This window comes from Gobio gobio (genome assembly GCF_949357685.1).
Source record: "Gobio gobio genome assembly, chromosome: 16".
Lineage (NCBI taxonomy): Eukaryota > Metazoa > Chordata > Actinopteri > Cypriniformes > Gobionidae > Gobio > Gobio gobio.
The window spans coordinates 1600277-1626266 of NC_137109.1; the positions used below are offsets into that span (position 1 = coordinate 1600277).

The 25990-nt window shown below is 38.5% G+C and overlaps 2 protein-coding genes across 3 annotated transcripts in view; both read right to left on the reverse strand.

Moving 5' to 3' along the window:
* The window catches only part of LOC307139813 (NACHT, LRR and PYD domains-containing protein 12-like), a 133156-nt gene that overhangs the window by 26866 nt on the left and 80300 nt on the right, over positions 1-25990 (reverse strand). Inside the window, exons 12-15 of one of the 2 annotated variants that reach the window (XM_079838920.1) lie at positions 24285-24458; positions 24018-24191; positions 22866-23027; positions 21352-22015 (exon numbers count right to left, since the gene is read on the reverse strand). The exons of the other annotated variant lie outside the window; for it this stretch is intronic. Of the exons in view, the coding sequence (XP_079695046.1) occupies positions 21961-22015; positions 22866-23027; positions 24018-24191; positions 24285-24458 (565 nt within the window). The 3' untranslated portion in view covers positions 21352-21960. Of the gene's footprint in view, positions 1-21351; positions 22016-22865; positions 23028-24017; positions 24192-24284; positions 24459-25990 lie in introns of those variants that run through there. 2 annotated transcript variants of the gene reach the window in all.
* Positions 1-25990, reverse strand: part of LOC307139811 (uncharacterized protein) — a 283388-nt gene that overhangs the window by 25970 nt on the left and 231428 nt on the right. Inside the window, exon 17 of the transcript XR_013818174.1 lies at positions 21588-21767. The gene's annotated coding sequence lies outside the window, so the exon portion shown is untranslated. The remainder of the gene's footprint in view (positions 1-21587; positions 21768-25990) is intronic.

The following is a 25990-nucleotide window of genomic DNA, read 5'->3' on the forward strand; positions in this document are numbered from 1 at the left end:
AAATTGTCGTGTGTTCTGTGTTAGATTAACTGAGACTTGTTACAGCACTTGCATACTGTAGCCCTTGACCGTTCTAGTTGCTTCTATTGCTCTCATTTGTAAGTCGCTTTGGATAAAAGCGTCTGCTAAATGACTAAATGTAAATGTAAATGTAAGATCATTCATAGCTTGAAAATATCGAAAATCAATTAAAATTCGAGATTTCACTGAATTGAAAAAAAAAACTCCCTCTAAATTGTAACTCGTGTTTCTTTCAATTTTATGTTTCCTGGTATTATAAATTGCTTTTTTAGCTTGGCCCAACAAAAAGTTCAAAAGTTGACAACAAAATCTGTTTCTCCGAACATATTTAAAACCATAAATAAAAACTTCCACAGAAAAAGTTTCTCCAAAACAAACAAATATATTCTGTAGGACAGTAAACAAAACCTCTAATCTAAAACATTGCATAAAAGCATGGAACACAGTTTCTCTCTGTTGACAAAAAGGACAGCCATGATCAACACCAGGGTTTAAAACGGAAATAAAAGCATTAACTGCATCTACTCCATGTAAAATTCTCCACTGCAAGTCCCCTACTCTCTTAGTTAATGGTGACTTGTACAGAGCTCTCCATTCAGTTTTTTTGTCCTCTCTTATCTGGAGGATGTTGCGCTAGGGTGTATCCACCCTATTATCTACTGTAAAAACTTTTTATTAAACGATTTTACACAACTTTTATACAAAACTTTCCCAGAGGCTGGCTCCACACCCAAAAATCACAGACAAAAAAACACTTTTACATTCTTCTAAATTTGAAGATACAAACAGATTAGGAAAAGGATCTCCACAGTTTGGAATAATTTATCCCTCTGAAAAGTCTTCCAACAGTTTGAATTCTTCTGTGGTGAGAGCAGATCTCCACTTCTCAAGGAGTTTAGCCACTACACGTGTCGATCGTACGCCCAAATGTTCAGTTACTACATCAACATTCTTAAAACCTGGTCCTGCTAGTTGCGATAGATGTCCAAGTGTAATTACTCCAGAACTGATAAGAATTGCTTCCAATACAGGGAAAGGACCTTCACTTCATAGATCCAAACGCAAACCATGAATCAGCGGTTCCTGCAATAACCAATGCAAGGAACCTGTATTACTGAGTCTTTGCACTGTAAACAAAGTCCAAACTTTAAAAAGATTCCGATAAAAAATTGGTAACTTGGATATGTCCATCTTTTTAGCATTCAACCAGAGCAAAGGCTTATCTAGATTAGATTAGATTAGATTCAACTTTATTGTCATTACACAAGTACAAGTACAAGGCAACGACCCAAGCCTTCAAAATTTTGCAAGATAGCACAAGCTATAGATTTCCAGCTTGAGTCCACTGGTCCAGTAAGAAGTCTCTGTGCAAACTGAAGTCGAAAAGCTGCTATTCTGTTCTGTAAATGTATTAGTCCATGTCCTCCCTCTTCCTTGGGCAAATACAAAACAGATTTTGGAACCCAATGCAGCTTGTCCCAAAAAAAATCTATTAAAATTGACTGAATTTTAAATAAAAAATCTGGTGGAGGATCAACACAAATTAAGCAATGCCAGAGAGAAGATGCCATCAAATTATTATTAATCAATATTTCAATTCAATTTTTCAAGGCGACCTTTTATTTTTTCAACAACCCCTTCAAAATGTTGTACAATCATTTCATTTCCAAAAAACACTCCAAGGTATTTAAACCCCTCCCTAGTCCAGTTTAAACCAACTGGGAGTTTTGGTTCTCCACTTAACCAGCTCCCACTTAGTATGGCTTCACTTTTAGATCAGTTTACTTTTGTGGAAGAAAACACTTTGAAATCATTTAACATTTGAAGAAACAAATCCACATCTCTCTGACAACTAATTAAAATAACAACATCATCAGCATACAGGGAGTGCAGAATTATTAGGCACGTTGATTTTCTGATCATATTTTTTTTCCAGGCACATTTGACCAATTCCAAACCACAGTAATCCTAATAACTACTATTGATTTAGTATTTAATAATGTATAAGTGATATATAATTGTTCATGAAGGCTGGAAATGAAAATCACCTTATATTCAGGTGTGCAGAATTATTAGGCATGTTTTCTTTTACAGATAAATTGAGCTAAAAAAGAGATTTAACTCAGACTGAAAAGTCAAAAAGTATTAAATGCCCATGAGAAGGATGCAATACTAATGCAATACTAGACATTGCAGTTAAGGCATGACCATTGGACAGTGAAATGCTCGTTGGATCAGCAGGGTCAGACAAAAACAGAGTGGTGAAGAAAAGACACCTGTTAACTGCAAAAGAATTAAGAATTAAGGTGAAGAATTAAGGGTGAAACCATCAGGAACCCTTTAGTCTCCAGCGCCACCATTTTCCAGAGCTGCAACCTACCTGGAGTCTCCAGAAGTGCAAGGTGTCAGGATCTCAGAGACTTCAGTTAGGGAAAGAATCCTAAAAAATTACCCCCACTAGATAAGAATCACAAGCTGAAGTGTTGTAAAATACATGAAGAAGGTTTTTTTATAGGCTTTATGGACAGATAGGTTGAGAGTGACTCTTGAAGGACCAGCACCACATCCTCTAGTACCACTGTTTGAAGAATTCATCTTCCAGAATCTGGCAGTACGTTTTGGGAGTTCATTTTTAGTCCATCTCTGCAAAAAGGACTTCAGGATGGACTAAAATGAACTCCCAAAACGTACTGCCAGATTTTATTTATCTGTAAAAGAAAACATGTCTAATAATTCTGCACACCTGAATATAAGGTGATTTTCATTTCCAGCCTTCATGAACAATTATATATCACTTATACATTATTAAATACTAAATCAATAGTAGTTATTAGGATTACTGTGGTTTGGAATTGGTCAAATGTGCCTGTAAAAAAAATATGATCAGAAAATCAACGTGCCTAATAATTCTGCACTCCCTGTATGCTGATATTTTAAACACATTAGAAAAATTTGGAACATATAATCCATGCAGGTCTGCTCTTAACTTATTTAAAAGAGGCTCTATTGACAAAGCATAGAGCATACCAGACAAGGCACACCCTTGTCTAACACCTCTAAACACTTTAAAAGGAGCACATAAGTCACCATTAACTTTTAAAATACTTTCAACGTCACAGTACAAAACTTTTATCATAGAAATAAAATCGTGAAAGCCAAAAAAAATAAAGCCAAAAGCTGCTAAGACATTCCATAAATAGTTATGCTCAACCCGATCGAATGCCTTTTCTTGGTCTTGTAAGAGTCGGTTTTGGTGCTAAGACAAAAGCTGAGATACACACCTCAGCAATTGAACAATAAAAGTCACTAATCTTGAGAAAAAGATCTCACAGAAACTGTGACAACACCCTGACAAACATTCCTCCCCCTCCCCATTTTGCCCTCTCCTTGTCCTGGTTTCAAGTCACCAAATGCAGATATACCAGTGTATATGTATGATGTATCTTGTATCTATTGTTTTATCCCTTTTATGTTTGAAGTCTTTTTAAAGGTCTCAGTGCGAATGGTAAAATGGTCTCAGTTTCACTGCAGTCACTAGTAGTATTAGAAAGATTGGAAAACTAATGAGAATTCAGTCCTCCTTTGAGTAGTCTCTTCAAAGATATCTGATCCACTCCCCCAAAACCAGGTGGGGGTGTTGCAAATATTTACAACCCTTTTGTTCTAGTTGGAGTATTTAAGGCTGGATAATCTAACTCTCTGGGGGAATATTCTGTAGTCAGAACCCCCGTGCAAACTGCATGTAGATGTGCCAGACATGATGACTCTTTATTACATCATTATTTTATTCATGTCCATAAGGGGTAAGTAGGGGTTACCGCAGATCTCTCTGCCAGGGCAGACCATACTGGGAACTCCATAGCGGGAGCATTGAGCCATGCATGAGGGAAAACCTGATTTCTGACTGCCACTGTTATTATAAGTTGCAGATTCCGTGACTATCACTAAAATTACACGCTTTATTATGAGTGCACATGTGCGACTCACTTAGAGGTAAGATAGTTCACCCTGCAATCCTCTGTAATATCAGAACTGACTAATCTGTGTCCGTTAGAGCAAGCGAAATCCGGACGCTTAGCCTATTTGAGACTCCGGGTCCCATGGAGGATATTAATATTTGAAAATAAGTGATACTACGAAAAATCATTGATCTAAATTAAATCGCAACTAATCTTTAAATCAGCTGATAAACTCTAAATGTAACACACTTTATGGAGTCAGATAGAATTGGAGTCAGATAAAATTATTAACGGAGTCAGATTTAAAATGAGATATCAATAAATTAAGAGAACTTCACCAAAATGCTGAAAAGGCTTACACGCAGAATTCCTTTTGACCAAGTCATTAGTATCCGGTTTTTGGGCTAATGGATGGAAATTTACTGTCTATTGACACTATATCTAAATTGAGACTTTTACCAATGTCTAAAATATCCCTAATAAACAAAATGTTATCACAAATTCGTCTACCAGGTACACAATAGGTCTGGTCAGGATGGATAACTTGTTCCAAAACATGACCCAACCTAATAGCCAGAACCTTGGAGAGCAATTTATAATCGCTGCACAGCAAACTGACCGGCCTCCAGTTTTTAATATCATTCAAGTCTCCCTTCTTTGGCAATAAAGTGAGAACCGCTCTACGGCAACTTATGGGTAGCCGCTCATTGGCTAAGCTAACCCCAAGCACCTCCAGCAGATCCGGACCCACCTCCGGTCAAAAAGACTTGTAAAAGTCAACTGGTAATCCATCAACCCCAGGTGCTTTGCCACACTCCATACTCTGGAGAGCTCTTTCCAACTCCTCCATTGTCAAAGCTTTACTGAGTTCAGTATTAGCTTCTTTAGTTAGCTGGAGTAAATTATCCAGGAAGACATTACCAGCAGTTTCTTCAGGCATTAGTTCGCTTTCGTACAGTTTTTCATAAAAACGAATTGCTCTTCTTCGAATGTCATATGGATCTGACAACAAGGCTCCTGCATCTGAGCGCAAGGCATGAATAAACCTTTTCTGCCCATTTTTCTTTCCTAGGTTAAAGAAAAACTTTGAGGGTGCATCCATAAATTCTACGCTTTGAAAGCGTAACCTGACCAGAGCTCCTTGTGTAACTGTGTCTAACATCTCAGCTAATGTGTTTTTCTTTTTCTTAAAGGTTTCAAAATGGGTCAAATTTCCTGTACTATCAGCAATCCCTTGAAGTTCAACTAATTCTTTCTCTATCATTTTCATCGAACAGGTTATGTCTCTCGTGACGTTGCAAGTATATTGTTGGCACAGCTGTTTTACCTGAACTTTTGCAATGTCCCACCACTGCTGCAAAGACTTAAAAGAGGATTTTGTAGTTCTAAAATTATTCCAGAATTCTTTAAAAATATCTGTAAAATGATTGTCACACAATAAATTGTTATTAAAATGCCAGTACGCACTTTTTGGCTTAATGGAACTCAAAGACACAACACACTGTATCAAGCTATGATCAGAAAGGCTTACTGGAACAATTGAACAGCTTCTGAAAAAACTAAGCTGGTGTTTAAAAAACATAGAATCTATACAACCTTGCTAGAGAAATTGAGTTTTCATAAGCATGAGTCCATGTATATTGTCTTTGATTACCATGAAAATTTCTCCAAACATCAGTGACCTCATGTGATTTCACTAACTGAATGAGCCGCTTTCGTGAAGCCATATGCGGTTCAACATGATTCCTATCCAGATTATTCTCAGTGCAATTGAAATCTCCCCCTAAAAATAAAACATCTTCAGAATTGCAATTAGCTAAAACATTACTCAGTGCATCTAAAAAAAACACCCTTTCCAATGCATTGGTTGGAATATACACACAAATAAAAACAAAAGACTGAGCTGTTACTTTTAAAAGTCTGCCGTTTATCATCTCCTCTGCCTTATAAGAACAGGGAATACAATTCTTAGAAAATAAAATTGCAACTCCACCACTAGTTGAGGTCAAATGACTTAAAACAGATACACCGTCAAATTCTCTTTCCCAATCAGAAGTGTTTATTAGATCACTATGCGTCTCTTGACCAAATAAGACATCAATTTTCTTCTGTTTTATTATCTCAAATAATTGGAATCTCTTCCTTATCTCTCTTGCCCCATTTATATTCAGAGAAGAGATGCAAAATTCTCCCATAAATGAGGAAAAGAATAACCATAACAAACACAACCAAAAGAAAGAAACCAGAGAAAAATGACATTTACGCATTATCATTATTAACATTGGGACTTGGTTGGGTATTAAGTTTGGCAAGGATTTTCTTTAGACGATACACTTCCTGATTTGTGAATACTCCATCACCCCTGAAAGCCTTTGCTTTTTCAATAAACTGTACCACATCAGGGAAATATTCTTCAATACAAACTTTTCTAGCATTTTTTGTCACTTTAAGGAAGGATTTTATATCATCCACACTGTAAGCCCGGCTGGAAAAACCACTCAGCGGTAAACTACATGAAACGCTGCATTCAGAGAACTCGCTTTCACTCTCTCTATCAGTTTGACTGATGTCACCAGTATCCATTCTTTTCGCCTGTTTACTTATACTGCTCTGCTTTAGTCTTCTCTTTATAGGCGCTTTTGAAAGCACAATCATCTGACTCGATAACAGAACACTGATTCCCCTCAACACTGGCTGAAAGTTGCGCAACATCTGCCGCAGGTCTATCGCTGCTCTGCGACTCATTCACCGTACCCGCTGACTGATCACTCACCACGGATACTTTATTTTTCTCTGCCTCAGCGGCACCTACACTCTCCCCTTCAGTAATCTTATCGGCTGACATTACTTCTGTTACTCTTTCAACATCTGCTAATGTTACCGATTTTTGAACCATACTTGTTCCAGGCACTTCAGCATCAGTAGATAAGGCAGCGGTAACATTCTAAATTTGTGCATTTAGAATTTGGTGCATTTCCTCATCACGTACCTCATTATTTTTCTCACCATCAACCGGTAGCAGATTTTTATCAGGATCATTCAATTTGCCTGGACAAGCACGGATAAGAAGGCCCGTTTCAACACAACCAAAACATTTCATATTATTTGTTGTGGCAAAAATTACATAATTAAACTCAAATCTAATTCGTCCAGGTTGTCTTGAAGAATCATGTAGACATAACGTCTAAATGACACAACATGCTTCAAAAGTGAGGACTTGCAACCAATTGGAATCATCTTAATGGGAGAAACCAATTTACCATAACAAGAAAGCATTCTAGTCAAAACTTCACTCGAAATAAAAGGCGGCACATTAGATATAGTCACTTTTTTCGAAGGAGTAGGAAGAGGGAGGACTGGGCTAAACATACCATTAACCACTACCCCACTTTTCACCAGCTGGTTCGCCAAATCAATGGTCTTGGCAAACACAACAATAGCGCTGTTCATACGAGACGCAGACAGAATGTTCTCAGGCCCAATCACATCTGCTACAGCCAGACTACAATCTTCTATACTAACCGCTAAGTCTATTTTTACACCATGACGGAGCGTCAGAAAATTAAAACTACCACTACCTGGCCCAGCCATGCTCCCAGTACAAAACCAGGAGCATACGCTATAATATCGAGAATATTATACACTTTACCCTCCCCAAAAAAATCAATAAACACACAAATATAAATCACAAAAAAAAACGTGAGATAGTAAGATAGTAACCTTCGTACCTGACACACACCAAACACTTGCACTCAACACTCCGCCCACTCACTCAGCACATGCGCCCAGAGAGAGAGAGAGAGAGATAATTTTTTTTTTTGAATTTTAACAAAACATTTATTTTACAATTCTTATACATTACAACACAATTCCAATATAAATATAACCACAAAAATACACATCACATTAGAGATACTTATTGTAGCACACAAGAAAAAATTAAAAGATCATCTACAACAGAGCAAACTGCATCATTATAACACCACTGATTTGAAAAAAACGTCAAATCCTTCATCATCTTATAAAATTTAAAATCAATCCACACTCTTGATTTTATTCTGGTTTTTAAAATAGACACAACCTCACATCCTTCTGACCCTTCAATTTTTTTCTTCCTGCTTAAATATATTGCCATTTTTGCTTCACCCAAAATGAAATTTAAAAGTTGACATTTTATTCTTTTTTTTGCTACATACCGGTAACCAAAAATAAAACTCTGAACAGTAAAACCTTCATTTAACTTATTAAACAACAATTCAAGAAAATCAAAAAAATAACCCAACCTTGAACACTCCATAAAACAATGAAAGATTGTCTCTCTTTCTTTACAAAAAGGACACCCACTAGACACATTGGGATTAATAACACTTATAAAAGCATTGACAGCAACTGCCCCGTGTAAAATCCTCCATTGAAGATCCCCCACTCTTTTTCCCAAAGGAGGTTTATACAACACTCTCCACACCGGTTTTATACTCCGATCCAAGCCAAATTTGTCTCTCCAAACAGTGTCTACTCTTCCATTTAAAACTTTCTTATTTAAAACTTTAACACAGTTTCGATACAATTTCTTACGGTCAGCCTCGTGAATACTTAAATCTTCCAAGTTCTCCAACATCCCCCCATTAGCTCCTTTAAGATCAGGAGTAAAGAAAACTTCAGGAAAAGGATCTTTATTGTTTGGGGAAACTTTCCCTTCCCCATAACTCACAAGTAGAAACTTTTCTTCCATCGTAAGTCTCTGTTTTAAAACCTCCAACAATTTTCTTGCCAATCTTTCCGACTTTAATTTTAGACCAGGTGCTACCCCTTGCGAATTATTTAAATCAGTACCTCCCTCAGCTATCAGATCACAAAACTTAAACTTTTTTGAAATACACATTACATTTTCAAACCCACATGCAATTTCATTAGATACATCCAACCTGCCTCCAAACACAGTCGGTTCTTCTAATAACCAAAATAGAGAAGACTCAGAAACCCCTCTTCTCTTTTCAAAAAAACTCCACACTCTAAAAATCCCCTTATAAAAAGGTGTCAGTCCATTCAGTGGAATCCTGTTAGAATCCATTAAAAACAAAGTGAAATCCAAACCCAGACCTCCAGCTTGTCTTAAAATAGATCCAGCAACTTTTCACCAAACCAGATCCTCTGGACCTGTTAAAAGTCTTTGAATGAACTGTAAGCGAAAGGTTGCTCCTCTGCTGACCAGGTGTATCAGTCCTTGTCCCCCTTCCTCTCTAGGAAGATAGAGAACACTCTGCGGTATCCAGTGAAGTTTAGTCCAGAAAAAATCCACTATCACAGTCTGCAGTTTTGCAAGAAGTCCACTTGGCGGCTCAATACAAGCCAAACGATGCCAGAATGTCGAAGCCACCAGATTATTAATAATTGTCACACGTCCTCTAAAGGACATTTTTGGCCACAACCATCTCCATTTTTCCAGACGTCCTTTTGTTTTTTCCAAAACCCCTTCCCAGTTTTTTTTCAACATTGAATCATCTCCAAGATAAACACCCAAATATTTAAAACCATTTTTCTTCCACTCAAGTCCAGCTGGTAGTTTAGGAAGGCATCTACCTTCCCATCTTCCGCCTACAATGGCTTCACTCTTACACCAGTTTACTTTAGCTGAAGACAATTGACCAAACTCATTTAAAATTACCTGTAAAGTGTTTACTTCTTCTTGATTTTTTATCATAACCACAATATCGTCAGCATAAGCTGATAACTTAAATTTACACTCAGATTGCGGTATACTCCACCCATCAATGTTTGCCCTAATCCTTAACAACAGAGGTTCAATGGCTAAAGCATACAACATACCAGAAAGTGCACACCCTTGTCTTATACCTCTTGTAATTTTAAAAGGAACACTCAACCCTCCATTAATTTTGAGTATACTCTCAATGTTTGCATACAACACCCCAATCATTTTAATAAAACCCGGGCTGAAACCAAACTCACTCATAGTCTTCCAGAGGTACTTATGCTCAACCCGGTCAAAGGCTTTTTCCTGGTCTAAGGAAATAAGGCCAAAATCTAAACCCAATGATCCAGAGACATCCAAAATATCTCGAATTAAATGAATGTTGTCAAAAATCGATCTATTGGGAACACAAAATGTCTGGTCTATATGTATGACCCCACCAATCACTTCTCTCAACCTAACTGCTAAGGCTTTAGATAAGATTTTTATATCAGAGCATAAGAGTGACACAGGTCGCCAGTTCTTTATGTTTCTGAGGTCTCCTTTTTTCGGTAACAGGGTGATCACTGCTCTCCGGCAGCTTGTCGGCAGCGACCCTCTGGTCAAGCTGTCATTAATCACCTCCAGAAGATCATCACCCACTAAACCATGACTAAACCATGATCTGAGAAACCCACAGGAGAAATTGCACATTGTTTAATTATATTAAAATGATGTTTAAAACAATACCACCTGTCTAGTCTAGCCATTGTCACATAATTGTCCCTCACTTGTGTCCATGTATACTGCCTCTGTGTTTTATTGAGAACCCTCCAAATGTCATACAATTCACATTCTTTCAGAATTTGTTTTAAAACACACTGCGAAGGCATATGCGGTTCTTTGTGATTCTATCAATTGTATCATCTTCTGTACAATTAAAATCACCCCCTAGAAATAAAAACTCTTCAGATTTACAATTCTTCACAATATCTCTAACTTTGTTTAAAAACACCACTCTTTCACTTCCCAGTACTGGGGCATACACATTTATAAATACAACAGAAAAATGTTCAAACTCAAGCCGTAATTTCAGCAACTGTCCCCCGACTACATGCTCTACTTCACATGAGACTGGATTTATATTTTTCCTTAATAAAATTGCTACACCTCCACTAGTGGTGGTCTTATGGCTCACTATCACCTTTCCTTCCCATTCCATCATCCATTCACTTTCATTTTTTATATCGCTGTGTGTTTCTTGAAGAAACATTACTTTTTCTTTTTTTGTCTTATCAACTCATAAAGCATTGCTCTTTTCCTAAAGTCCCTTGCACCATTCATGTTCAGGCTGCCCAGTCTTAAATTACTCATAAATAAAATGAGAAAAAAAAGAAACTGTGCAAAACAAAAACAAGAAAATGACAAAGAAAAAAGAAAAATTAAAACACTTCCTTTTCATCATTTAATCTTTTGGATCTAACCTTTTGAACTAATTTCTTTAACCTGTATACTTCCTGTTCTGTGAGACCCTCTAAACCAATTTCTTTCATTGACATTCTTGCAGCCTCTATGAACTTTTCAGTATCAGGAAAAAACTCTTGTACTTGAACTCCCTTCATGCCTTTTGTGTTTTGCAAAAAAGATTAAATTTTTTCAAGAGTGTAAGCACTCCTCCCAGATCTTCTTTGAGAGACTGAGTCAACTGAACTTACAGATTCACACTCACTTCCTGTCACAGAATCATCGGAGTTATTGTGTTCAAAGTCAGACATGGTTTCTTCAACCATCTTTTCTTTTGTCTGATCTTTTTGAACCTGCTCTTTCCTAGCTTTTTTTCCTCTACTTTTTCCACTTGTTTTTCTCTTTAAAGTCGGTGTTTTAAACAGATTGTCATCCTCCACCATATCGATGTCTCCTGAGACTTCTACATTCACATAAGGGCCAGCAGCATCATTTGCTTTTTCAATTTCTTCTTCTCCTACCTCTTCCTCATCAGTCCCATTTACAGTTTCTCTTTGATTTGTTTGTTCACCACTCTCAAGCACTTCCCCTCCTTTTTCCTGATTTCCATTCTCCACATTATCTTGCTGTCCCTCACCTTCAGTATCATTCCGTAGGCCTACTGCATCGTGTTCCACATTCCCAGGACACTCACGAGCAAGATGTCCTCCTTGTCCACATTTAAAACACTTCATTGTCTCTGATGTAATATAAATCACATAGTCAAAATCATCAATTCTAAACTTTATTGCGAGATTCAACTCCGCACTCTCATTGTTCAGAATCATATACACCTGCCGCCGGAAAGAAACAACATGCTTCAACTGTGACGATTTGCAATTTAAGGTGATTTTTTTAAACTGCAAAACAACTTTTCCGTGCCTGGCCAGTTCTCTTTGGATCACTTCATCCTTTATAAAAGGTGGAACATTCGACAACAAGATCTTTTTCGCCGGTTGAATCAAAGGCATTACCGGTGTCTACGAATCATTCAACACAATTCCACTAGCAACTATTTCATTCACCTTGTTCACGTCATCTAGGAACAAAACAAAAGCACTGTTCATCCTAGATGCCGACAAGATGCTCTTATACCCCACAACTTGAGCAACTGCTATGCTGCAGTCCTCTATAGAGCAGCGCTCCGCGGAGATGACTTTAATGCCATTCCGTCGCGTCAGCTTATCAAGCTGCACGCTCTCCGCTGCTGCCATCTCCGACAGCACACGCTGAACACTCTCCCTAACTCCAGCAAACCTCCACTAATACACCAAACAACTCTGCCAAAGAAAAGAAGAAAAGATAGAAACTCACACAGCCCGCAGGCCAGCGCTCTCGAACTCACTCCACACTCCACACCCGTTCAGCTCAGACGCTCACGCATGCGCACAGAGAGGGAGAGAGAGAGAGAGAGAGAGAGAGAGAGAATTTTGGAATAAGGCTGTAAAAGCGCTGTGAATACTTTCCGGATGCACTGTATCTTACATGCTCACAGCAGTGTGTCTGTGTATCTATTAGCAGTAGCAAGTACATACTTGCTCTGCAGCAGCAATAATCAACAGAAGCAGCAGTGTAGCAGAACTAGTCTGCCAAGACCAAATACCAAAATTACACTGCCAAAATCAAAAACATGCTAAAACCTATTCTGAGAGTTGTCATGATTGAAATATATTTAAAAGTAAAAAACATCTAAAAATATCTTCTGTTGTATCACAACTAGAGTTTGACCGATAGTGGATTTTACCGATACCGATAACTAGGTTGGACCGCACTTGCCGATAATCGATTAATCGACCGATAGTTTTTAAAATGGATACTGGATAAAAAAACATAAGTAAAACAGTGCTGAACTTTATAACAAGAAATAAAAAACAGTACTGATTCATGAAAACATATAAATATGAATATTAAAATAAGAAGTTCTAACAGAACAGAAAATATTTTAAACATTAAAATATTACAGGTCAAATTTGTTTCTTTATCTATAACCTAGAAACATGCATGTACATATCATAGGTAACACTACGCAAGTCCCTATGAAACAAGGATGTGTTCGCTTACATGAACTATATGCATTATGCAAACATTTTTATAGCATTTAATATTAGCAATATTGTACCTTGATCATTCATGTTAGTTCATAGTGCATAACCAAGGTTACCAAATAAAATAAAAATTAAAACTCAATTTAATGTTGAAATTAAAATACTAACAATAAACAATACTTCCACAGCATTTATTAACCTTAGTTAATGTTACAAATGGAATCTTATTGCAGTGTTACCATTTCATACAAATCTAAACAGTCTGCTTTTTTAGAAGGAGATTATCTAATACAAAACAAATGCGTTTCTGTTTTATGTTTCTGTCGGCAGCATGACGATACAGTTCGCTTTCTCGCAATTTAATATGCGCAACATTTGGGTCGGACTTGCGTGTGTTTTTAATCACATTGTTTTAACTGCTTGAGGTACTGCAAATTTTTTAGCATCCTCTTAGCCTCGTCGACAAACATTCACACTGCTGTTCTTTACCTGTTAATGCAGCATCTAATCAAGAAACTAATTACTTTATAATGATTTGGCAACAAATTGGCAACACTGTAGTGTTCAGTATTCATACCGTTTCGCTGTCTGTGTTTTAAACGCACATCTGATGTGTTAGCGCTCTCTGTGCAGCGTGTGCTTTCTGTGCAGCGAGCAGACTCACGTGTGAATGTAAACACAAGGCATCAGTGAGTTTTTTTTCTCGCCTCTAGAGGCCGCTCTCGTGCTATATACTGCCAGAGACCTTCTCTGTACTGTGTAATGACAGCGCACCCTTCTCAGCCGCTCCAGCAACGGACGCATCACGGAAAATCGTCAATCATCGGTGTCGATTTTTGCCCATAACCGATTGTTCCACCAATCAACTATCGTGCCGAGTAATCGGCAAAAACGATGAATCGGTCGACCTCTAATCACAACTTACCTCAGTATCTCCAATTTACACATTATATTTGTAAGGATCGGTTTTGATGCTAAGACAAAAGCTGAGATACACACCCCAGCAATAGAACAATAAAAGTCACTAATCTTGAGAGAAGGGGCCCTATTTTAACGATCTGAAATGCAAGTGTCAAAGCGCGAAGCGCAAGTAACTTTGTGGGCGGGTCTCGGCGCTGTTGCTATTTTCCCGGCGGGATAAAAGGCTCTTGCGCCCGGCGCAAATCTAAAATGGGTTGGTCTGAAGTAGCTTCATTATTCATAGGTGTGGTTTGGGCGTAACGTGAATAAACCAATCAGAGCGTCATCCAACATTCCCTGTAAAAGCAGGTGCGCAAGTTCCATTATGGATTGCTATTATTATGGCGTATTTACCAGGCGCACGCCAGGAGCGGTTCACAGCCGATGAAACTGATGTTCTTGTAAGAGCAGTGAAAGACAGAGAAGTTGTGTTGTATGGGGATGGGAGAAACCCACCCAAAATAGTGTCGGTTAAACAGGCGTGGGAGGAAATAGCCACAATTGTTTCATCAGCTGGCATCCCCAGGACGTCGCACCAGTGCCGCAAGCGCTACAATGACATCAATCGGGCACGCCGTGTAACGGGAGGTGGATCTGCCTCTACTCAGGACCTGACGCCAGCAGAGGACATCGCTGCGTCCACCCTCACCGATTTTTTTTCCTGGTTCTTGACGGACAAACCAATTTGTTAGATGTCCTTATATACATATATGTCTTGCCAGAAGTTGCCACTATTGGGCAAACAGGTCTCCTTAATTATTAGACTACAATTAGCCTGAATAATTTGTAAGCTAGATTTATGCCTATTTTTTCACATCTTCGTGGCACACCACAATGATTTCCGTCATCTCATGTGTTAATATTTTTTAGTGTACCAATTTATGATTTGCAAAAATAACTGTTGCATCTGTGTAGATTACATGAGCAAAGTGTATGCGCGTTGTGCACGCTATACATTATGGTCAAGCATGCGCCCTTAAAATAGCATAATGAACAACGCGCAACGCGCCACTGACTTTAGACTAGGTTTTTTCTGGTCAGTGGCGCAATTGTTTAATGGAACAGCAAAATAGCACCAGGGATTGTTTGCGCCGGAACACGCCTCCTTTTTTGCGCTGAACCGCCCAGGTAGCGCAAGTTCATTCACTAGTTTAGCGACGTGCTTCTGTGGAGGGAAAAGCGCGCTTTGCGCGGGTGCAAAATAGGAATGACACATGCGTCGGTGTACAAAGTCAATTGCACTGGGTGCAAGATAGGGCCCAAGATCTCACAGAAACTGTGGGACACCGCCCTGATCAAACATTTCTCCCCCCTCCCCATTTTGCCCTCTCCTTGCCCTGTTTTCAAGTCACCAAATCCAGATATACCAGTAATGATGTATCTTGTAAATCTATTGTTTTATCCCTTTCATGTTTGATGTCTTTTTAAAGGTCTTGGTGCGAATGGTAAAATGGTCTCAGTTTCACTGCAGTCACTAGTAGTATTAGAAAGATTGAAAACTAATGAGAATTCAGTTCTCCTTTTGAGGAGTCTCTTCAAAGATACCTGATCCACTCCCCCAAAACCAGGTGTTTGTGTTGCAAATATTTACAACCCTTTTGTTCTAGTTGGAGTATTTAAGCGAGGGTAACCAAACTTTCAGTGGGAGAAAATTCTGTAGCCAGAACCCCCATGTGGTGCTGTGTCAGTGTCTTTTGGGACACACATACACGACATGTAGACTATGAGCCAGGCAAGATGACTCTTTTAAATTATTTTCATATTGCTTTGCAATTGTGTTTTATGTTTTTACGCTGATCAGTTGTGTACCATGGATTCTTGTTTACTAATTTACTTTTCCTGTCTGGCCAAAATAAATGTTAATCTTGATTTATTCTGTATCTTTCTGAAATCATTATTTTAGTAGGGTCCATGAGGAGTAAGTAGGTGCTACCGCAAATCTCTCTGTTGGGACAGATTATACTGAGGACTCCATAGCGGGAGCATTGAGCCAGGCATGCGAGAAAATCAGATTTCTGATTTTCGCTGATATTATAAGTTGCAGCTTCGTGGCTATAAATAAAGGTACACTTTTTGTTATGAGTGAACCTGCGGGACTCATTTAAAGTTACAATAGTTCACTCTGCAATCCTCTGTAATATCAGAACTAACTAATTTGTGTCGTGAGAGCTAGTGAGTCGCGACACTATTGCCTCTGAGCGGTTGCCGGGTCCCATGGAGGAACGAATATTTGAAAATAAGTGATACTAAGGAAAATCAACGATCTAAATTAAATCGCAACTAATCTTAAAATCAGCTGATAAACTCTAAACGTAACACACTTTATGGAGTCACATAGAATTGGAGTCAGATAAAATTATTAATGGAGTCAGATTTAAAATGAGATATCAATAAATTAAGAGAACTTCACCAAAATGCTGAAAAGGCTTACACGCAGAATTCCTTTTGACCAAGCCGTTAGCATCCGGTTTTTGGGCTAAATGGATGGAAGTTTACAAAGGTAAACAGCTGTTTATATTGAGAATTGAAACACAAATATATCCCCAGTATTTTATTCCATTGTTACTGAGAAACAGCTGATTGAAGTTATGAAGTTATGCAAATACTGTATATAAATCACAGCTTATTCCCATCTAGGAATTGTTCAGGTGTTGATGTTCTTTCAGTCACATGACTATAAGATATACAGTAAAAGATGCCATCTTTGGGCTGATCTTGTGTGAGAAAGGAACAATATAGAGCAGCACAAAGAAAGTAAGAAAAATGTCTGCATGAGGGAGAGGAAGATGAGCACCAGGGCAAGGGAGAGGATTGGGACAAGGGCAAGGGAGAGGAATGCCTAGACAAGGGAAAGGTAGAGATTGAGGAGTTATAATACATGGTGGCGCTCAAAGAAGGGCCAGAATTAGGGTAACTGATGAAATAAGAGCTACTATCATAGACCATGTCATAAACCACAGGCTATCAGAGGGGCCGGTGAACGAGTACAGCCAAATCTCAGCCGGGACACAGTGGCATCCATTATCCAGATTTTTCAAGAAACCAACAGGTAGGATATTGTCTACTTCTCCTACTGCAAAGTGTAAATACTTTTACCATGTATTACAGTGACTGTATGCCTCTGGTCCCTAACTGTATTTTGTCTATCTACATTTACATTTACATTTAAGTCATTTAGCAGACGCTTTTATCCAAAGCGACTTACAAATGAGAGCAAAAGAAGCAACTAGAACAGTCAAGGGCAACAGTATGCAAGTGCTGTAACAAGTCTCAGTTAATCTAGCACAGAACACACAGGACAGAATTTATTTTATTTATTTTTTAATTTTTTGTAATAAATAAATTAGACGGACAGAAAATGAATAGAATGATAAGTGCTATTCATGATTGGACAGGTGCTGCTGGAAGAGATGTGTCTTTAGGTGTTTTTTGAAAATGGCTACAGACTCGGCCGCACGAATTGAGATAGGCAGGTCATTCCACCAAGTGGGAACGGTCCAGGAAAAGGTCCGTGAGAGTGATTTCATGCCTCTCTGGTATGGCACCACAAGGCGTCGTTCACTGGCAGAACGTAAGTTCCTGGTGGGTGTGTAAGTCTGAACAAACGAGTTTAGGTATATTGGTGCAGAGCCCGTGGTTGCTTTGAAGGTGAGCACCAGTGCCTTGAATTTGATACGAGCGGCTATTGGCAGCCAGTGCAGACTGATGAAGAGAGGCGTGACGTGAGCTCTCTTCGGCTCGTTAAAGACCCCCCTGGCCGCTGCATTCTGGATCAGTTGCAAGGGTTTGATAGTGCATGCCGGAAGGCCCGCTAGAAGAGCATTACAGTAGTCCAGTCTGGAGAGAACAAGAACTTGGACCAGGAGTTGTGTGGCACGCTCTGATAGGAAGGGTCTAATCTTCCTAATGTTGTATAATGCAAATCTGCAGGACCGGGTTGTTGCAGTGATGTGGTCAGTGAATTTTAGCTGATCATCAATCACAACTACAAGGTTCCTGGCTGTCCTGGACGGAGTTATGGTTGATGAACCTACCTGAATGGAGAGATTGTGGTGAAGTGCTGGGTTGGCAGAGACCACAAGCAGTTCTGTCTTTGCAAGGTTGAGTTGAAGGTGATGTTCCTTCATCCAGGCAGAAATGTCTGTTAGGCAGGCAGCGATACGCACACCAACCGTGGGATCATCTGGTTGAAATGAGAAGTAGAGTTGAGTGTCGTCGGCATAGCAGTGATAGGAAAAGCCATGTTTCTGAATGACAGATCCCAGTGATGACATGTAGATGGAGAAGAGAAGTGGTCCAAGCACTGAGCCCTGGGGAACTCCAGTAGCTAGATGATGTGACTTAGACACTTCACCCTGAAGGACCTACCTGAGAGATAAGACTTGAACCAATGGAGAGCAGTTCCTGAGATGCCCATCTTCATGAGAGTTGACAGGAGGATCTGGTGGTTAACTGTGTCAAAAGCAGCAGACAAATCCAGTAAGATAAGTACTCTGGATTTGGAAGCCGCTCTTGCCTGTCTGAGTGCCTCCGTAACCGAGAGCAGGGCAGTCTCAGTTGAGTGGCCGCTTTTGAAGCCGGATTGGTTGATGTCCAGGAGGTTGTTCTGTTCAAGAAACGTAGAGAGCTGGTTAAACACCACTCGCTCAAGTGTCTTTGCTATGAAAGGAAGAAGGGATACCGGTCTGTAGTTTTCTAAAAGTGCTGGGTTCAGAGAGGGTTTCTTAAGCAGTGGGGTTACCCGAGCCTGCTTAAATGCTGTGGGGAAGGTCCCGGTGTGAAGAGAGGTGTTGACAATATGAGTGAGTGCAGGAGTAACAGAAGAAGAAATGGCCTGAAGGAGGTGAGTGGGGATAGGATCAAGCGGACAGGTAGTGGGATGATTGGAAAGGATGAGTTTGGAGACATCTGCTTCAGAGAGCAGAGAGAAGGAGGGGAGCGTGTGTGTAATGGTTGTTGAGATGTGCGTGTCGGTTTGTGGTGTGGAGAATTGGCTGCTGATGGAGGAGGTTTTGTTTGTGAAAAATGATGCAAAGTCATCAGCAGTAAGAGTTGATGAAGGAGGGGGGGAGGACAAAGGAGCGAAGAGAATGTTTTGAAAAGTGCTCGAGAGTCAGAGCAGTTGTATCTAAGGATTCAACATCTACCTCCTGCAGGGGGCAGAGGAAAGCTCCTAAAAGAAGAACAGGAACTTGTTATTGTCAACATGGTGATCGCTGATAATTAAATTAAACTGAAAGGCATTCTATAAAGCTACTCTGAGATGGGTCATTAATTCTTTGTATTGAATTTCTGCAGCAAAAGATACAAAATGCATGCATTTATTAAACCCGCCAAAACAAAAATGTGGAGTCTTCAAAAGACACACAATCTATGCTCAATAAGATATACAGTCTATTGTATAAGGACAGTGCAGTTTCTGTAATTTCATCTAGTGTTAGTGTTTTTATAACACTGTGTTATGATTGACTAAATGTTCCTTTTGGAAGAGAACATGTTAGGGTTTTGGTAGACATAGTGTATTGTGTTAGTGTGTTATTGTATTTTGAACATTAGTTTTGGAGTTTAGTTTACTATGTGTGGTTTTGAGCTTGGAATTAATCGGTTTTGCCAATTGTGTGATGTAGGTGTGTTAGTGTGTTAAGAGTTTAGGAAATTTGTTAAAAGTATTGAAAAAATTGTCATTGCTATTTTAAAAAACTGTAATAAGCAATGGTGTCTAATGAGATGACGGGGTCATACAAGAATATATTGTATGGATTTTCGTTAATTTAGCTTTTAACCCTTGTTTCTCTTAATTGTTCTTTATCTATACCTGATGTGTGTTATCTGTACCTGATGTGTGTTTTCTGTTTATATCAGTGTCATATAAGAGCATCAGCAGGAAGGGACGGGGTAATGAGTGTGTGTTTGGATCTAATGATCAGTCCTGGAGTTTGATCTGCACTCCTGACAGTTACTCATTCACACACAATGACACTGAAAGCCCATCAGCACTAACAAAAAAGTACACATTTATATATAAGTTTTATTTCAAGAGAAGAGTAGGAGTGTGTGTGGATCCCAGTGCAGGAACTCTGTCCTTCTACAGCGTTTCTGGAGACACAATGAGCCTCATCCACACAGTCCAGACCAGATTCACTCAGCCGCTCTATCCTGGGTTTGGGGTTAGTTCTGCATCATCAGTGGAACTGTGTTGAGGAATCAGGATAGACTGAAGAGAGATTCTACCCATAATGCTTTGAGCTCATGATAAATCAATGACAGTGAGTGTTATAGAGTCTCTTCATAACATTAATACTACAGCTGAAATCCTGTCACTGAAACAACACGTGTGTGTGCTTTTCTCAATGTATCTGTTGATGGAGATCAGCTTCATTTAGTGTTATTGTTTTAAGTATAATTTATGTATGTAGAATTGTGATTTATTAAACATATTGTAATCAAAAGTGTGTTTTAGGGGTTCAAGCACTGAAGCTGCTGCAACATTAGAGTGCTTGTGCTGTTTTGTATATTATTATTTTCAATAAATATATAAATAAAACTGATTGATCTAATCCCTGTGAAGACATGAAATGGTCAGGCGTCACACGTTTATGTGTTATTATATTAAATTACTATAACTGAACTGCTGTTTATTTGTGAAAGATTTATTCTTTCTAAGAGTTTTTGGTTATATTTTATTTTATTCCCATCATGTTTTGTCATCCACATGAAGAGATGGAATGATGTAATCATCGCAAAGTTAAAGGTGTTTCTCTTTGTAATCATAAATCATCCAACTAAGAATCTTCAAGATATAATCCCCTCTCTTAGCTCACAAGCAGGCAAAAGTGGTATGTGGATATGTTTTCTGTTTATTTGCGAGTTTAATGTGATATTTTTGTTTTCCATGTAATTGATGTTATGTTGTATATTTCGTTTTTCTTCAGTTCTACAGTGTTGGTGTCTATGTCAATGAGATCATTAAACATCTGTAAAAAGGAACCTCAGCCTTCGCATCGTGACTAAGGGCGGCATACACTCTATCACTGCAAGCCTAAAATAAAGCATAAGGCATGAAAAAGGCAAAGGCCATGACTTGAGTGAGGAGTTAAAAACCTTAATGATCCTAGACACATTAATAAATAAAATCAGTGTCTCTGCTAAAGACAACAAATATCACACAGTGGCTATGCCAATAATTTCAGGAGGGGAGTTTGGATTTAATTAAGTCAAAATATGGGCATCCATTATAGCAGAACAAAGACAATATACTGTATATCTGAACATTAACAACACAGAGCTAACTTAATATACAATAAAACACAAAACAAATATATTCTGTGCATAAAATATAAGAGATCATGTAAAAATATTGCATTCAAATATCACATTGTAGACTTTATATCATATGATACATGTATGTGCTATACTTGACAATCACATTTATGATTAGAAACATTTGAATCATTATGGATGAGTTCAATCAAACATTATTATATTTGTAGGCCTGATACTGAAGAGCCTGAAGATTTCTGCTGACAGACTCATCTGAGCTCTTCCTCTGTTCCTCCTTTACATAAAACAAAACCATCATTTGGCTGAACACTAAACCAACATTAATCCTCAATATCATATGTTTCTGATACACATGCTAACACACACGCTGCTTTATTTAACTGTAAAGTCTGAGTCTCTTCCAGCTGTATGAAACACATTTACACATTAATCACACATTTATTTATCCTCATAGACACAGTAGTGAGGCTCTTCTGTGATCACCTGATGGTTTCTGATCCTCTCATGACCATATCAGAGATTTTAACTGATGTAAAATCGACCGATCTTCATCTAGTCTGTAAGGAGGAACCAGAAGAGAAAACAATCAGTGTTCAGTGGAACAAAGTGCAAATTAGTTACTATATTTTAATGACTGTTTTCAGAGTAAAAAGAAGTGACATTAATTCCTGTAATCAGATTAATTACTGACTTTACATTATCCTGCAGAGATATTCCTCAAACAATATTTGTGTATTAAATACTCTAGAATTAAAACATGAATGTCGTTCATATGTGTGTGTGTGTGTGTGTGTGACTGCAGAAGGACCTGCGACTCCTATTGAGTCACTGTAAAGGAGAAACACATGCTAATGAGTGTACGGCGTATGGAATAAACCACAGCCAGCAAACACAAATGTTATCTTCAGTTCAAACCTGTCAGTTAAACTTCCACTAGTTAAAGCCATTTGCCCTCTAGTTTACACATGTTTGTAGGGCTCTTAGTAAATCACTGACAGTAAAGTGAGTGTAAAGTAGTGTGACGTGTTGCTTGTCACAGTAAAAACACACTCGAGACAGAGACATTTCTCATGTGAGGCTGGACGGCTGTGAGCTGAAGCTGAACTGATTTTAGCAGCGTTTTCCTACAATCTGACCAAGTCTATTTTCAAACTGAAATGATTCTCTATTACTGTTAATTACACAGTTAATAAAGCAGGTGTTGCTGTGTAAAGCTCTGACTGTGTGCTTTTGTTCTCTTTCCTCCTTTGTGTTAAACATTTTAATCAACTTTACATTTTGTTCTCACACAAACCCTTTGTTGCAATAAAGCTTAATGATAATTTCCTTTCATGAATATTTGACAGGTTTGTTCTCATATCAGAGGTAAATGAAGCTCTCTTTAATATCACAGTGATGTTTCCTCACCTCAGGACACAGTTTGAGTCTCGTAGCTCGTCTCTGAGCCGCTGCTTTGAGTCTCCGATCTTATTGTAACTCAGATCAAGCTCTTTTAAAAACTGCAGTGCTTTTGAGTTAGTCAAAGACTGAGTTAAAGAAGAAACATCTGTAATGCCACAGTCCTGTAGACTAGAAAGACACAAACAGAGGAAGAGAGATTATCTCACAAACAAATCATTAAGATGAAGAATTTTACACAGATCTAATGTGAACTCAGGCTCTTCTTGAGATATTGAGAATAAAGTGTCTTGGTTTAAACTGTTAAAGTGATTTTAAGCATTTTGATTCTTGTATGAAGAAAACAGGTATTTAGTGTAAAGCAAAAAGTGTGAAAAATCACACTTAGATAAGCCCTAATTTTCATACATTAGGTAAAAGCTTACAATAGATGTGTGCTATAGGAAATTGTGAGAGTAACAATCCACAATACGGTTGGCTAACATTATCCGTATGTTAGCTTAGGAAGAGAGCGGTGGAGTGAGCAGTAGCTCATTAGCATTTAAAGAGACAGGCACTGAAACAGGTCGCTGTGAACAGAGTTGTTTTTGAGGAGGTTAAAGGCTGTTGTTTTACTCGACCATTGAGGAATTTTAACCAAAGTATGTTACAGACTTTTCATGAAGACTCTAAAGAATCATACCAACTTGTGGAAAATGGCCATCCGCTGTCCCCTTTAAATGGACTGATTTTCAACATCAGAAAATCGTGTACAAGTGTAGATTAAATCCTCTAAATACACATTTTACATAATAAATTAAGATTTATTGAAAAGTCCCATCAGTCCAGTATAACTGTAACTCTGTCAGAATAATCTACTGTCATTTGTTGACCTGTTTTTAGTCTGTTCTCAATTCTGTATTGTTTTAAAGCAAAGATTTGTCAGATTTCAGCATATGAAACTATTTTATAGCCACAGTTTCAAATTCTTCAAAGTTTAATGCTCTTCTACTGATACACATAACAAGCCGTTAACTAATAGTATTTCTGAATCTTTCTTCAGATGGAGAAACACCAGAAAGTGCAGAGCTATAAATGATGTGACTTGAGTCCAGTTGCCTTAAACTAAACTAAACATTTAACTGTAATCACACTGTAACTGTACAGTATAAAGATACTAACTGTAGTTTCTCCAGCTGTGATTGTGGGTTCATCAGTAGATCACTGAGGTTTTTCACTCCAGAGTCTCCTAGTTTATTCCAGCTCAGGTCCAGCTCTCTCAGGTGTGATGGGTTTGATTTCAGAGCTGAAGTCACAGCAGAACAACTTTCATCTGTCATATCACAGTCTCTTAACCTACATTAGAAGAAATTAGAAAAACAAACTCTTTATTATGTTTCATTCAAATATCAAAACACTTTTTCTTTCTTGTGTGTGAATGTGATTGACCTCAATCTTTCCAGTTTACAGTGTGAATCCTTCAGTACGTCACATAAGGGCTTCACTCCTGTGTTTTCTAGTGTATTCCAGCTCAGGTCCAGCTCTCTCAGGTGTGATGGGTTTGATTTCAGAGCTGAAGTCAGGATGAGACGCTGTTTCTCTGTAATACTGCATCCTCTCAGACTGAAGACAGAAAGAGAAAATGACTCAGATCTGTGATGATCATCTTATTGAAGAGCTACAGCATATAGTCTTTTAGTCTATAGTTTCCATATTCAGCTTGTAATCGTGTCACTAATTCTGTTTGCTGGAAACTGTTTTAATCTCTGTTGTTTATTGTGGCAGCAGATGCAAATCTCATGATATTTCTGCAGAACAACATGTAGGGTAAGATGGGGAAGATGCCCCCCTTCAGAACAATGTGGATTTACTGTTAAACTGTAACATATTTAAAGAGAAGTTTAGCATGTGCAGGATATGATGATGCATCAGCCCAATAAACTCTTACAGAATGTGTAAATGACTTCTGATATAACTCCTAATAATATTTATATATATATATATATTTTAAGGTGTCATTAAAGGGTGCATAACACACAGTTTCTGCCAGTTATAAAAGACAAATACGATTCTTTCAGAAAACAGCCGAGCTTGTGGAGGCGTGCAGAAGAGTCACGAGCACACACACACACACACACACACACACACACACGCACACGCACTCGCACTGAGTGTGCGTGTGTGTGTGTGTGTGTGTGTGAGTGTGTGTGTGTGTGTGAGTGAGTGAGTGAGTGAGTGAGTGTGTGTGAGTTAGTGTGTGTGTGTGGGCATGTTTTTATGAAATATCAGGGCACAAATGTGAATAATGACATGGGTATGACATAGGTATTACAAAAAGAGGGTGAAATATGAGGACGTTCCCCATGTCCTCACTTTTCAAAATGCTTATAAATCACACAGAACAAGGTTTTTTTCACAGAAAGTAAACTGCACAGTCTCCTGTGATGGGTAGGTTTAGGGGCAGTGTGTGTCTTTGTGTGTGTGTAGGTTTAGGGGCAGGGGCAGTGTGTGTGTGTGTGTGATGGGTAGGTTTAGGGGCAGGGGCAGTGTGTGTGTGTGTGTGTGTGTGTGTGTGTGTGTGTGTGTGTGTGTGTGTGTGTGTGTGTGTGTGATGGGTAGGTTTAGGGGCAGGGGCAGTGTAAGGGGATAGAAAATATGGTTTGTACGGTATAAAAACCATTACGCCTATGGAATGTCCTCACAATTCACAAAAACAAACGTGTGTGTGTGTGTGTGTGTGTGTGTGTGTGTGTGTGTGTGTGTGTGTGTGTGTGTGTGTGAGTGAGTGAGTGAGTTTTTTTTTATTTTGTCTGTGTTTGGCATGAGAATCAACTCTTTAACAGTAAATAAGGCAGAATGCATGAAATATTAAATTAAATTTTGACAATTTAGTTGAATAATTGAATAAACGATGAGAGACAAAGCAGAATCCCAGTAAAAGAGATTCATTTGAAAGATAAAATTATTCTGTGACTTATGTACAGGTGTTACAAACAGAGTAGACACGGATAACAGAGGCAGGTGAAAGCAGAGTTTATTTCGTAACCAGGAAGTGAGCAGGTGCGGTGAGAGTCTGAGTGAGAGAATCTGGTAATGTTGGATTGGTTGGTAATACAATACGTCTTGGGATCTTGAACACAGGAACAATGGATCGA